The following is a 13,665-nucleotide window of genomic DNA, read 5'->3' on the forward strand; positions in this document are numbered from 1 at the left end:
TTGATTCAATCCTAAAAATAAATCAACCTACAGATTTCATTACAGAAGGATCTACAATCATAATGCTATTATTTGTAATTTCAAATGTCATTACCAAATCTTAAATATTTTGGTTTATGAGCTGGCCCATACCAATCTGATTTAATTTTGAACCCGTAAACAACCAAAACTTCCCAAGCTCAAATTTGACAATTTTGGAGGTTTTATGCTTGATTTTAACTTGAAATTTGACAAGATGAATCACTATTCACTAAAACCCCACCACAATACTTCAACTTCTTGACTTAGGAGTAAAATTAACTAAATTAACAACTAAGAGGCTTTGACTTAAAAAACAGATTTTTTGGGGGAGTGAGCCCCCCAATAAAATACCGCCACGTACCCCCATAATTAAGTGTACATTTTAAGAGAAATCGATGGATACGGCTATAATGAAGTTGGACCAATAGATACAGTCTTTGATGATTAGCATGAAAACTAAAAAATTAATTGGATCACATGATATCATATCATAATTAACTTCCCCCCGTGTTTCAGTTTCTTAGTGCTGACGGCTCGCCCGAAGTGAGCCACCGCCCACGTTAACTTCCAGCCCCACATTTCTAAGTCCACACACATGCACATTTGCACTTGCTCTCTCACTCTTTCTCCTTTCCTTATATATACTCACATTTTCTCTGTCCTCCATCCTACCCTCACCCCTCTCCTCTCTATCCATCTTTCTCTCGTCCTCTCGAGCTAAATCGTATTGTATTGCTTACTCATCAGTCACTTGGAATCACCTACTTCATCTATGATGAGTATCCCGAATGACCATCTTTTTCAAACTCTACCACCTCGGCCATTGCCTATGACGTCGGACAGTAGATGGAGGGTCAGTATCAACCCTGCTCCTAACTGTCCGCGCTGTGCTTCATCAAACACAAAGTTTTGTTACTACAATAACTACAGCTTGTCCCAGCCAAGATTCTTCTGCAAGGGGTGTAGGAGATATTGGACTAGGGGTGGGTCTCTTAGAAATGTCCCTGTTGGCGGTGGATGTCGTAAGAGCCGTCGTTCGAGATCTACTAAAGGCTTTTCGAGTGGTTTAACGGGTCTTCGTTCTGATAATAATCCATCATCTAACTCGTCTTCTTCTTGTTCAGAGTCGGGTTGTCCTGACATTGACATGGCCGCAGTTTTTGCTAAGTTTTTAAATCCTGGGCAAGAAAATGTCAATGAGGAAATGAACGAGGCAACAACAAACACATCTTCTGAAGCTTCTTATGGTTCCCCAATATCCAGCTCCTGCGGGCTGGAAAATGGGTTAGAGTATCAGAAGTTGTCAGATGATTTTCTTGATCTTGTACCATCTGATCACAGACAGCTTCAAGTAGATGAGGTGAATCAGGGTTTCATCAACCCTGATTTGGCATCTTTCGACGACATTATAGAAGATGTTTTCTGGTCAGAAGACTCTGATTTCTCCGGCTTCACATGGCAGCCGATAGCTCAGATGCAGGAATTTGATTCATCATTGCCACCTGCTCATGAATCACAGACATCAGCAGATCTATTCTCCAGTGATAACTGGAGTTACTTCGATACTGCAGGACTTGAAGCATTTTCTGCACCTTGACAGTCTACGGGAAAAAGAATTTTTGCTATCAGAATTCACTTCCTGGCTCAAGTGGCTCAAACTGCTTAGAATTACAAACAGAAGATTTCATCACTGAGAGTATATAGAGAAAACCGGTCTAAGCTAAGCCATTAACAATTTTTTTTTTCCTTGGCTATGGCCTACGGGAGGTCTTCCCACTCTTGTAATACTGTATGAAATATTTACACAATAGAGAATATTGGTATATAGAATACCTATACAATGAAAGACAATAAAATCAACATACTTGTATAAGTCAGAGTTACAAAGATTCCTAATATGCATAATATCATTGATTCAGTTACAGACTTACAGATGGTACTTGTATTAATAATTATTATTCATGTTTAAATATACTTCCATTTTTTCTTATTCCTTGTTCTCCTTAAAAAACAAAACAGAGCATTTCAAAATTCCCATATCTCTAAACCACACGTTAGTTGCACTCTGATCAATATAAGTAGTAAGTACTAAATAGATTTGTTTACAATATCCACATATTCTAAACAAGGGCAAACTGTACTGTATACCATTCTAGACTCATGGAACCCAAATAGACCACAGTTCGGTATAAGTGACCGAAAATTAAACAAGTTAGCAACATGAACTAACATGCAAACTTGTGATGAGAGCCATTAATATCCTAAATAACTACACTACTTAGTCAATACTATTCTCATATGGTTGAGAGTACATGTGAATAAAATGTATGATGGCATCACAATCATTAAATCAAGTGACAATGTCATTTAGCTAACATCTTTACAGATATGCCCATCGAGTCAGTATCTCATACCGATCACATCCATATCATTTTACCCACAGGTCATACATCATCCCAGGCACCTCCATGTGATAAACATCAACTTTGCGTAGTCCTGCTGCCTGTTGTTGATATAAATGATCTAAACAAAGATAAACATCATCAAAATATTTACCAGAGCAAGAAATCCCACATCCCCATCATCAAGGAAATCTCTTCTGATATTACCGTATCCAGCTTAGTTTCTTAATCAATTACAACTCTCCCACCATCAAGAAAGTCTCAGGGCAGTACTTCACTAGCTTCTACTTCTAGGACCATTTGTAAAGGGATACACTCAGAAAACAGAAAGTGAGAAACTCCCATAAAGCACCAAGCTAGTGCAGCTTCTCGATACCTATTTCTAAGGTTACGCCCTTAAACAGTAACTTATAATCTAATTTAGAAGTTCTCATAAGGTTCCTAAAAAACCAAGTAAAGGGGAAATGACCTACTAAGTTTCTTTCTCAAAATGGAATAGAGTTAATGGAGAATTCAAGCCTTACTCCTATTGCTGGTATTGGAAAAAGGTATTCCATAGAAAAATAAATTCTAGCAAGTCCATAAAATATATGTGCTGCACTTCTGCCACAACACTGAATTGAAACGTTCTTCATATCAAACAACAATATAACTCTGGCATAATGGGGTGTTAAGTCATAGAGTGCAATCACATTGCCAAGGCATTATAAAGTCAGTTAACAAAATTTAACGGAGTTCAAGACAAAAAGCTGCACTGAAATTACAGGAGAAGCCAAGTACTTTAATATCATAGTACTGGATTACTAGAGCAGTTTTTGAAGATGAACCATGAAGAACCATTGAATCTCATATGTAAACCAGAAAAAGGTTTAAGCAGTCAAATTAACCATGTCACTATAAGCATTATCACGTGTTTAATGGAGAACTCTCTTCACATGCAGGGTATATATATCTTAAACTGTCACTATGCCAGGGTGGGAACCCAATGAAGAGCACTAGCCTATATATAAATATATAAGTTGTTGATAGAATAGAGGTACCTGTGGGCAGAGACAAGACTGGTCATTGGCAGTTAAGGCACCACGCTGCACTGTTTTTGGCAAGGGGTACGTTGACGGTTAATTAGAAATAAACAACTTCCGGGTACAAGACTGGTCATTGGCAGTTAAGGCACCATGCTGCACCCATTAATTAGAAATAGACAGCTTCCGGGTCACACTTATCTGGTCCGGTTACGGCTAGTTTAGTCAAGAATTTGTTTTTAATATGTTTATATAAACCTGTTCTAGAAAGTAGAAACTGGTAAAATCCTGAGCTGGTCTTGAGCCCCTCAAATCCATGAAAAAAGACCTTTAACCTTGAACCACTCATTTTGCACCAGAGGTAGCCTACATACAGGAACTCATTCAACAAACTAGCTAAGCAATGGATTTTTCCCAAGCTGGTTTACTGTGGGCTATGAGCACATTCACTAGCAATATCTAAGTTGAAGCAAAATAATTAAGATATATCAAATGTCAAAAATTGCCCTTAACCATTCAAGAAAGGCACACAATTTTGGGGTAACCTGTGAATCATCAGTCTGATCTTATTACATCAAACAATAAAATTAATGCATCACTGTCTTATTTGAGCTGGCAAAGTTATGATCATCAATGCCCAAGGAATCAGTTCCAGACATAGTAATGCTCTGTTGGATGTTACAAGGAGAGAATCATATGAAAAAGTCATTGAACAAAGGTAATTGTAACCTCTATTTGTGATAGGATATGAGAAGTCAATAGCTGACATTTCAAGATGGTGCAAGTACATTGAAAGGAAGCAAGAGAATACATGTTAAGAAAAAGACCAGATATATCTAAGAAGAATTTGGTGGAAGCAGAATAATCCCACATTGAGGTGAAATTTGATGCCCTAGGACTCAAATAGTACACCACAAGTAGGGAGTTCTCCTTTACTTTTTAAGAGTTAAGAGTTAGGCGGCATGGACACAAGATACCTCAATGAAGGCAATCCTCGAATATAAATTCAAAAGACATTCTATGAACATTTGATGTGCTTTCCTTATCTGGATTTCGTAAGGCAACTAATACAATAGAGTAATAGACAATGCCTCAGATGATGTAAGTCACTAAGTCAGTACTGGCTACTTGGTTAGAACCTTAAAACTGTGCCATACAAAGACCGTGTATTCAAATTCAGAAAAAGACAAAAGTCACCCTTATCTCATAATAAGTTATTATGAGACCGTGTTATACAAAGACTTAGTGTTCTAAGACTTCAAACATATTAAGAGGCGGTGAACTAATAAGACATGCTTTCAGAGACATTATATTTAACATCATTTATCAATACAATCCATATGGACAAGCCAACAAAATTTTTGATCACTTGCCAACCATCACTATAATACAATGATACAACAAACAGTAAAAATATATTGCCACACCATGAAGGATTATGGCTCATCAAATCTTAGATTGACCAACCTGAAAGAAAAAGTTGGTTGTAATCTATCATCTCCAAGACTTAGAGAGTTAAAGGCCGGTCAAATTATTGCTTCACCTTGGGGTGCCACTTAATGCTACATCCAACACTGCAAAAAGAAATCACTGCTGTTGTTTAAAAAGGACATTGACTAATATAAAACTTTGAAATAGAAATACAACTATACAAGTGTGATAAATGATTCTAGAAGAAGTAAACACCTGGGTTTTTGATGAACACTAACAGGTTGACCGCTGAGAACAGAGTCAATTGCCATACTCAAGTCCCTAAGGAAAAACCTTTGAATTTTGAGGGCAAATTCAAATAGATAAGAGCCAATATTTAGCACGAAGTCAAGAGCCACAAAGTTCTAACCTCCCAGTAATGGGCACATTATTGCTTGGTCTGGAGTCATCAAACTGTCCATGGTACACAAGCTCAAATGGCCTCCGTCCCTCCTGTCCCAAAATCAATTACTCATCTAGTTGGGAAGTAATAGTATAATATTATAATATATGACAAAAAAACATAGTTCAGTCAATGCATGTGTGCAGCACTGCAGCTGGCGATCCACAAGTTATTTGAACAAAGCATATCAGCTTATCCCAATAAACTTAAACACTCATGAATAACCAACCTTTTTAAACAAGAAAAACTCCGGTGTGCAAACTGCTCCAAAATCATGTGCAACATCTTGAGACTGCAGAGAATTATTATTTACATAAGAAATAATTTTTTTGACTCAGAAAAGTAGCAATATAGAAGAGTGCACATAGATAATTGATGCTATAAAGGTCATTGATTATTGCCTGAAATTCACTGGCTATTCAAAATTTGAGCTGTACATAATTCTTATATACAGAATAAAACCACAAGAATAGTAAGATATTAAATAATGAAATATATATTGTTAAAAAATATGCAGTTCAGTGGAAAAAGTTACAATGGATCTTCACATCTTTATAATACAATGTAGATTGGATTATTGGAAAAGTCACATAAAACTAAAAGCCTTTCACACAAGGCTAAATAATGGAAGATGAAAGAAAAAAAGAGATGCAAAGCCTGTAGGCCCTGTATCACTCTGAGTGCAACCTTACCATGGAGTATTTGTGTTAGATATATACCTAGTCAACTAAATACTCCATCTGTTTTGGATTAATGGTTTCTTTTTTCATATAGTTTTCTTTTTAGTTCTTTTATATATTGAGATATGTAGCCAAAAACATTTCCTTTTTCACATATCTTTACACTTTGAATCCACTGTCGAGTTTTTTTTTTTTTTTTTTTTTTTTTTGGGGGGGGGGGGGGGTTTCTTTCAAGGTTCCATTAATCTCTCTTATATTCCAATCATTTTCTTGGATTGTGAACAGTAACCAATTTTCTGAAATGGACGGAGTAACACTCTAAGGATCATAAGAATCAGCATAAGTACAGAAACATGAATATATTCAGAAACAAAGACCCTAGACTTCAAAGTGGTCAAAAAAATACATCTATACACCACACTAGCTTCATCCAAATTAGCCATACTAACATCGATAAATAACACCTTATGCTGTGATTTACACTTTGAATCCACTGTCGAGTACACTGAATGAATTTCCTCCTATAAATTTGTAAGGTGGTTTAAAAACTATTATATAAGAGAATCTTATTTTAAAAGCAAACCGTGTTTTTCTCTCTATTATCAAATAAGAATTTGGCAATATAATCCCAAGTTTTGGACTATCTTCCCATAATAATTCCAAGTTTGAGTTATTTCTAGTTAATTCCAAGATTAATTATTATCTCTCAAATTGGTCTTAGTGACCTATAACTTGACAACCAGGTAAAAGTAAAAGACTTTCTCTCACCTCATCACCAGCTCTCCTTCCTCCTTGGTTCCCTCCTATTTCTCCATGCTAGCATGCTACCACAACCACAAAGACTCTGCCCAATCTCACCTTTCCCAGAACCTGCTGTAAAACACCATGAACATAAAATCCTATTTCTTTCTAGAACCTGTCAAACACCACGAAGACATAAATCTGGCCCCTCTTCCCCGGCCATGAGACAACTCTGCACTCCTTTTTTTCGATTTGTTGTGGCTACCAGGCCCAGCACAACAACACATCCTATTACTCCACTGAAAATGAAGCAAATTCTTCTCTTGATTGTAGCTTTGAACTACCTTTTGTGAAGTGAAATCGTGGTCATAATTATGGCTCTCAATATATCAAACCTCAGAAATATGAACTTCTAAAAGCTTTATAGCCTGACCAAGTGACCATAGAATCGCTCACTTTCTCTTCGCTGCAATTGCATAGAAAATTTCCATTTACGTACCTTGATATTATGACATATGGCGTTGAAATTTAAGTGTCCTTATTTTTTTCAATAATTCCATAAAAGTACCATAAATCTTAGATTTTAGATTCACTTAAGTAACATCGACATCATAATATACGATTCACAAACTTAGCATGATGTTCGTTATGTCTTACTATGGGGTGTCCTAAGTATCAAACAGCTATTACATCGTTTTAATTCTCAGAAAATTTTGACCAAACTTAACCACTTACCCATCACTCATCAGTAGTTCATACATTATATCAGCTGAGAACATCTTAAATTATTTATATAGATGATAACTACAAAAAAATTGTTAACTTTCCAAAATAGATATAAATGATTATGCTTTACACTATTTTTCTTGGCATCTGCACCTCAATGGAAATTTTTCAATGTGTACAGATATTACCAAATTTTTTTCAATATAAAACCATTGACCATTATTCACTCCTCCGCTGAATCTACCCTGCCCCCAGGAAGCAACAATTAGACAAGAAGAGGGAAGATGTGAAGAATCAGATAAGGCACTAAGGTTTAGGAATTGAAGCTTCAAAAATGCAGTTTTCCTTTCTCACTTTCTAATACCCCAAAGGTTTAGGCACATCTAATATAAGAAACCAGTTAACTAATAGCAATCTAACTCAAATATTATTAATCTTTGATTGAAAATTTTGCAGCACAAAAGTTAGTAGCTTACCTTGTCATATAAATAAGGAAATGGATAACTATAGAATTTGGCTTCTTCTGCCATAAATTCTGGTCCATCCTGTGAAGTCATGTGATGGATATAGTCATACGCTTTGCGTCTTCAAACCTTTAATCTTTAATTTAGGATTCAGTTGAAGCATGAACCTGTGGATGAGTAACAACAGAGTTGGAAGATATTGCAACAACAGCAAGTCCCTTCTGCAGAATAAGGTTCTCATGAGCTCATTAATCCAACCAAGATAAGGAAATTGTTACAGAATAATCCTGCCAATTCCTGTACCTTCATGTAAAATTTTGAAAGCTTCACAATATCCTTTTTCAAATGTATGACAAATGGGCAATGATTGCAGATAAACATAACCTACACAGTAATTCCACTCGTTAGAAAATGACACAAAGAATTACTAGCAGACTAATAATTTAGGAAATCACCATACATCCCCAAAAGTTATGAAGATTAATGACCCAAAGAAAACACTAGCAAACTCATAGTTATGGGCCTTATGGCTCCTTAATGGTTGTGTTCTGTATCAAGGTAAATATGATTATAAGAAATTACTTTTAACAAAACCTCTTAAATGCAATGTCTCTTGTGCTGTTAAAGCACGGTTTTGAGTCCTGAAGATGGACAATGATGCTTGAAGATAACAATGGCTTACATGACACACAAAAGTACCAATGCCCCTTATGCTAAGCTCATAAGGTTTACCATTGATTCTAAGTGTGATGGTTTGTGGTATCGCCCACATCACATGCATTAGATGAGTTTGTGGAGAATTTTCCATTTAAAGTAACAGGACAATTATTTGGGAATCGACCATAACCTTTTCTTATGGCATGGAAAGAGAGAAAATTAAGGATCTTTCAAGAGGTATCATGCTGCTTGGAGCAACCTTTTTACGGTTACAGGGACTTAGCAGATTATGTGTGAGTCTTGTGAAACCAGTGGCTTAATTTAGACATCATAATATATTAATAAGTGATTTGTTGATTTCAGTAAGTATGATGGAGTAAGTCAAATTGGCTCTATAAATTGCCTGGGCTTCTAATCTATTAAGTGTTAATGATTGTGGGGGGGGGGGGATATCCTTTCTAGAAGTTTGCCCAACACTTCATAGATGAGATTGATTGTAAAAGTGATTGTGAGTTGAATATATTTTAACTTGAAAAAAACAAAACATAGGGGCCATGGGTAAGATTTTCTAGATATGTTTTCCTTACTCCAAGGAAAAAACTTTAACACTCATACTGATGTTGAGGTTGAACTTGAATTTCATTGTTCGATACTGGATATGCAAAGCTGAGTGGTATCCGGGACGAGGAATGCAACCCTTTAGGACATAGCATGCATCCTAATCAACCAATAGCAACTGCTAGACAATGTCAACTACACATCATCCTATAAGAAGATCGTTATGTAATGTCAAAAGGCCTATATACATTGTCCAAAAATCATTATAAGTTTATATTGTCTAAAATTTTTAACAATATATATCTGTTGCTTACAGAAAAAAAATAATGACGAGTATCTTTATCTCTTGTTTTAAATAAATAAATCATCATTTACCAGCTCCTAGCATTATTTTTTGATCTGGTTGACTGGCGTGTTGTAGCTATTAATAGAAATATAAAAGAAGGAAAAATGAATCAAGGAAGTGAACGACATACTCACAAACTGTTATTAATATCTCATACACTAATTCTCAAGTACACATGGTTTAATATATAGCTAGAAAAGATAACAATAATACCTTAAAAATAGGACCCATTAAACCCATGATCTATCATGATCAATAAATCAAGGCCACTAACAAAATCCCACTAACAAACTCTACTAACTGAAACCACGTACTTTGACCCATAAATAATTCTAATAAAAAGATAAATATTAAAATCAACTAATCCTAATACTTAGCCACTAAGTGTGCCATACATTGACTAACAAACTAACGTTTGAATCAATATCCCAACACACCCCCTTAATTCAAACTTACTGAACTCGACTACGGACTGCCAAGATACAAACAGCCACGACTACGAATATGCAAACACGACTTTAACTCGACAACTCGTAACCGCACATTTGACTCGACTTTAGAAGAGCTTGCTCTCTTCTTCTTCGACCTTTTGAGCATAGTTGCTTTGTTCACCACCTTGCTCATCTCTTTGTTTATCCCAATAACGGTCTTCTTTGTGACCGTACCTCTTGCAATAGTAACATTGAATGCTACTCATCATAGACTGTCGTCCTTCAAATCGACCACGACCACTTTCTGCACAACCTCGACCATAACCACGACCACTTCCATCACGACCTCGACTACCCATACCGCGACCACGACCACGACCTTCATCATACTGCCAATCATCCGACAATTTTCCTCTAACTTGAAAGGCTTTCTCTTCGACACTTTCATCAGCACACGTATCCATTCTCTCCTCATGAGCCATCAAAGAACTCATCAACTCATCAAATGTATAAGTTAATATGTCCTTAGACTCTAAAATTGCAGTCACAATATGCTTATAATCACTGTTCAAACACCTTAATACCTCGCCCACGATTGTCTCATTTGAGATATTATCACCATATATTTTCATTTGACTAATAATTGAGGACACTTTAGACAAATAATCTTGAATAGATTCTTTCTTTGTCGTTGTTAAACTCTCAAATTGAGTACGAAGAGTTTGTAATTTTACAGCAATTACCTTCTTATCACCAAAATACTCTTGTTTGATGATCTCCCATGCTTGCTTGGATGTTCACGCAGCGGAAGTTCGTGGAAAAATCTCATCATCCAATGCCGATTGGATGAACAATAGAGCCTTTGCATATTTCTTACGATTTTCCCGCAATTGCTGATCGGGAATAGCCGGTGCCGAGTTTGGCTCATCATAACCGTACTCCACCAAATCCCATAACTCTTGAGACTTGAACATAGTCTTCATCTTGAGACTCCATAGATGATAATTTTCACCCTTAAACATGGGAATTAAGGGCTCCGACGACGAGTTTATACCACCATTTGTCATACTTAGTCACTCACAAAACTTACTTGAAAATATACTACGACAAACACTAATAAAACACTCACGACTCTTTTTTAATGTGTTTTTGATTTAGGATTGAACCTGGATTAGTTCTGATACCATGTTGAAGCTATTAATAGATATATAAAAGGAGGAAAAATGAATGAAGGAAGTGAACGACATACTCACAAACTGTTATTAATATCTCATACACTAATTCTCAAGTACATTTGGTTTAATATATAGCTAGAAATGATAACAATAATACCTTAAAAATAGGACCCATTAAACCCATGATCTATCATGATCAATAAATCAAGGGCCACTAACAAAATCCCACTAGCAAACTCTACTAACTGAAACCACGTACTTTGACCCATATATAATTCTAATAAAAATATAAATATTAAAATCAACTAATCCTAATTCTTAGCCACTAAGTGTGCCATGCCGGGTTTGGCTCATCATAACTATACTCCACCAAATCCCATAACTCATGAGACTTAAACAAAGTCTTCATCTTGAGACACCATAGATGATAATTTTCACCCTTAAACATGGGAATTAAAGGCTGCGACGACGAGTTTATACCACCATTTGTCATACTTACTCACTCACAAAACTAACTTTAAAAAATACTACGACAAACACTAATAAAACACTCACGACTCTCTTTTTAATGTGTTTTTGGCTTAGGATCGAACTTGGATTAGCTTTGATACCATGTTGAAGCTATTAATAGAAATATAAAAGAAGGAAAAATGAATCAAGGAAGTGAATGACATACTCACAAACTATTATTAATATCTCATACACTAATTCTCAAGTACATTTGGTTTAATATATAGCTAGAAAAAATAACAATTACCTTAAAAATAGGACCCATTAACCCATGATCTATCATGATCAATAAATCAAGGGCCACTAACAAAATCCCACTAACAAACTCTACTAACTGAAACCACGTACTTTGACCCATAAATAATTCTAATAAAAAGATAAATATTAACATCAACTAATCCTAATACTTAGCCACTAAGTGTGCCATACATTGACTAACAAACTAACGTTTGAATCAATATCCCAACATGGTGCTCTTAGAAAACTCCTACTTTTAGATATTCCATTCACACTTAGATTCCTTTGTTTATTCCTCTCTTCGGCGGCATTTCAACAGAGAGACAGACGACATTTTCACATATAAGCTAGGAAAGGCCTGTTCAGAAGGATCAGAGTATTTTTCCCCCCTCTACTATCTAACCATGCAATCAATCAAATACATAGAAAAACTATTTGTGCATATTCATGATGCCAAACAACCAAAAATAAATAAAAATTAAAAAAGAAAATCTCCAAACAAGTAATAATTCCACCAGCTAAACACTTGAACATCACTCGTCAAAACACATAATCTTAACGGTTAGAAAATAAATCCGGCTTTGAGCAATTAGCAAATTTATCAACCACTCCACATCACACAGCCAAAAAAAATAAAAAAAAAAATTAAAATGTAATCCATCTTCAAACTAGAAACAATTCTGCCAGTTCAGTTCACATATATTAAAACCAGATAATCTTTATCTTACAATTAACAATTCTGCCAGTTCAGTTCACATATATTAAAACCAGATAATCTTTATCTTACAATTATCAATTCTGCCAGTTAAATTTACATATTCTACAACATTAAAAACAACATAATTCGATCAAACTAATAAAAATTCAGCAATTACTAAAATTAACAATTATAACACACAACAAAACCACAAAATTAAAAAGTAGGAGAGAGAAAGAGGATGAATGTTCACCAATAATGCCGGATAAGCTTCGAAATCTTGCAATGTCCATGTCTTCCCCGTTAATGGCTCCGGAAGCTAATTTGCGCCGGAAAAAAACAAAAAAATTACAAAATTGCACAAATTAAAAGAAGGAACAAAAATGAAGAGAGAATTCGTAAATTGGGGAAGAAAAAAACCTGAAAATCAGGAGCTCGAAACCCTAAGGAAACTCCCGTGGATTCAGTTCTGGAAGCTTTAATGGAAAGGCGTTGGATTTTGGGAGAAATAATTGAGGTGAATTTCGGAATTTGAAACCCTAACCCTACGAATGGCGATAGAAATGAAGCTCTGGTGGATGCTAACATGCACGGTGGTTGAAGTACAGGCGCCATTGATAAGCGGGGAGATGAAGGTGGTGCTACTCCGATGGTCAGCATTGTTTAGTTAGTTATGGTAACCGTGGTTGTTAGTTGCTGCTGCTCTGCTTTATCTAATCTTACGTTCTTATTCTATCACTTCACTTATTCAGTTTATTGTTTAGTTCACCTTACTTTTATTTATCTGATCTGATATGAATTTATGTAGTCTCATCTGATTACCTTATGTTCAAGTTCAATCCATGACTTTGGGTCATTTTAAGTAAGGTAAAGTTTTTGGTCAAAATTATTCAAGTTATTTTAGTTAAAATCAACCTTTGAACATTCAGTATTTCTCGGATCTATAACTATTATTAGACGAGATTGTTTAATGCTTAGACCTAATCAATGAAGTCAAAATCAATGAAAAAAATAATCAAAATATGCAATTTCTCACATATAAAATATGCATTGTTTCGTGCTTAGACCTAATTAATGAATTCAAAATCATTCCTCAAAAAGTAAAAATCAAAATTAATGAAAAAA

At 35.4% G+C, this 13,665-nt stretch overlaps 2 protein-coding genes across 5 annotated transcripts; one reads left to right on the plus strand and one right to left on the minus strand.

Annotated features, from left to right (window-relative positions):
- The first annotated feature begins 301 nt into the window (after nucleotides 1-301).
- Nucleotides 302-1,645, plus strand: LOC110735764 (dof zinc finger protein DOF3.5-like). The gene has a single exon (XM_021915946.1). It carries the CDS (start codon nucleotides 794-796, stop codon nucleotides 1,616-1,618), a length of 825 nt encoding a protein of 274 aa, XP_021771638.1. The 5' UTR covers nucleotides 302-793; the 3' UTR covers nucleotides 1,619-1,645.
- LOC110735765 lies at nucleotides 1,584-13,281 on the minus strand. Of its 4 annotated transcripts, none has more exons than XR_002514175.1 (10): nucleotides 12,961-13,280; nucleotides 12,794-12,859; nucleotides 8,233-8,313; nucleotides 8,097-8,150; nucleotides 7,942-8,010; nucleotides 5,548-5,610; nucleotides 5,286-5,368; nucleotides 5,132-5,197; nucleotides 4,913-5,019; nucleotides 1,584-1,679 (listed from the first exon to the last, which is right to left on the minus strand). XR_002514175.1 is itself a non-coding variant. In XM_021915949.1 (9 exons), the coding sequence occupies exons 1-9, from the start codon at nucleotides 13,198-13,200 to the stop codon at nucleotides 4,977-4,979; spliced, it is 762 nt and encodes a 253-aa protein (XP_021771641.1). In that variant the 5' UTR covers nucleotides 13,201-13,281; the 3' UTR covers nucleotides 4,724-4,976. The 4 variants fall into 4 exon arrangements, 2 of the variants coding, with proteins under 2 accessions (XP_021771641.1, XP_021771640.1); XR_002514174.1 differs by lacking the exon at nucleotides 1,584-1,679 and adding an exon at nucleotides 1,688-2,544; XM_021915949.1 differs by lacking the exon at nucleotides 1,584-1,679 and having other exon boundaries at nucleotides 4,724-5,019; nucleotides 8,097-8,147; nucleotides 12,961-13,281.
- Nucleotides 13,282-13,665: the final 384 nt, after the last annotated feature.

This window comes from Chenopodium quinoa, unplaced genomic scaffold (assembly GCF_001683475.1).
Source record: "Chenopodium quinoa cultivar QQ74 unplaced genomic scaffold, ASM168347v1, whole genome shotgun sequence".
Classification (NCBI taxonomy): domain Eukaryota; kingdom Viridiplantae; phylum Streptophyta; class Magnoliopsida; order Caryophyllales; family Amaranthaceae; genus Chenopodium; species Chenopodium quinoa.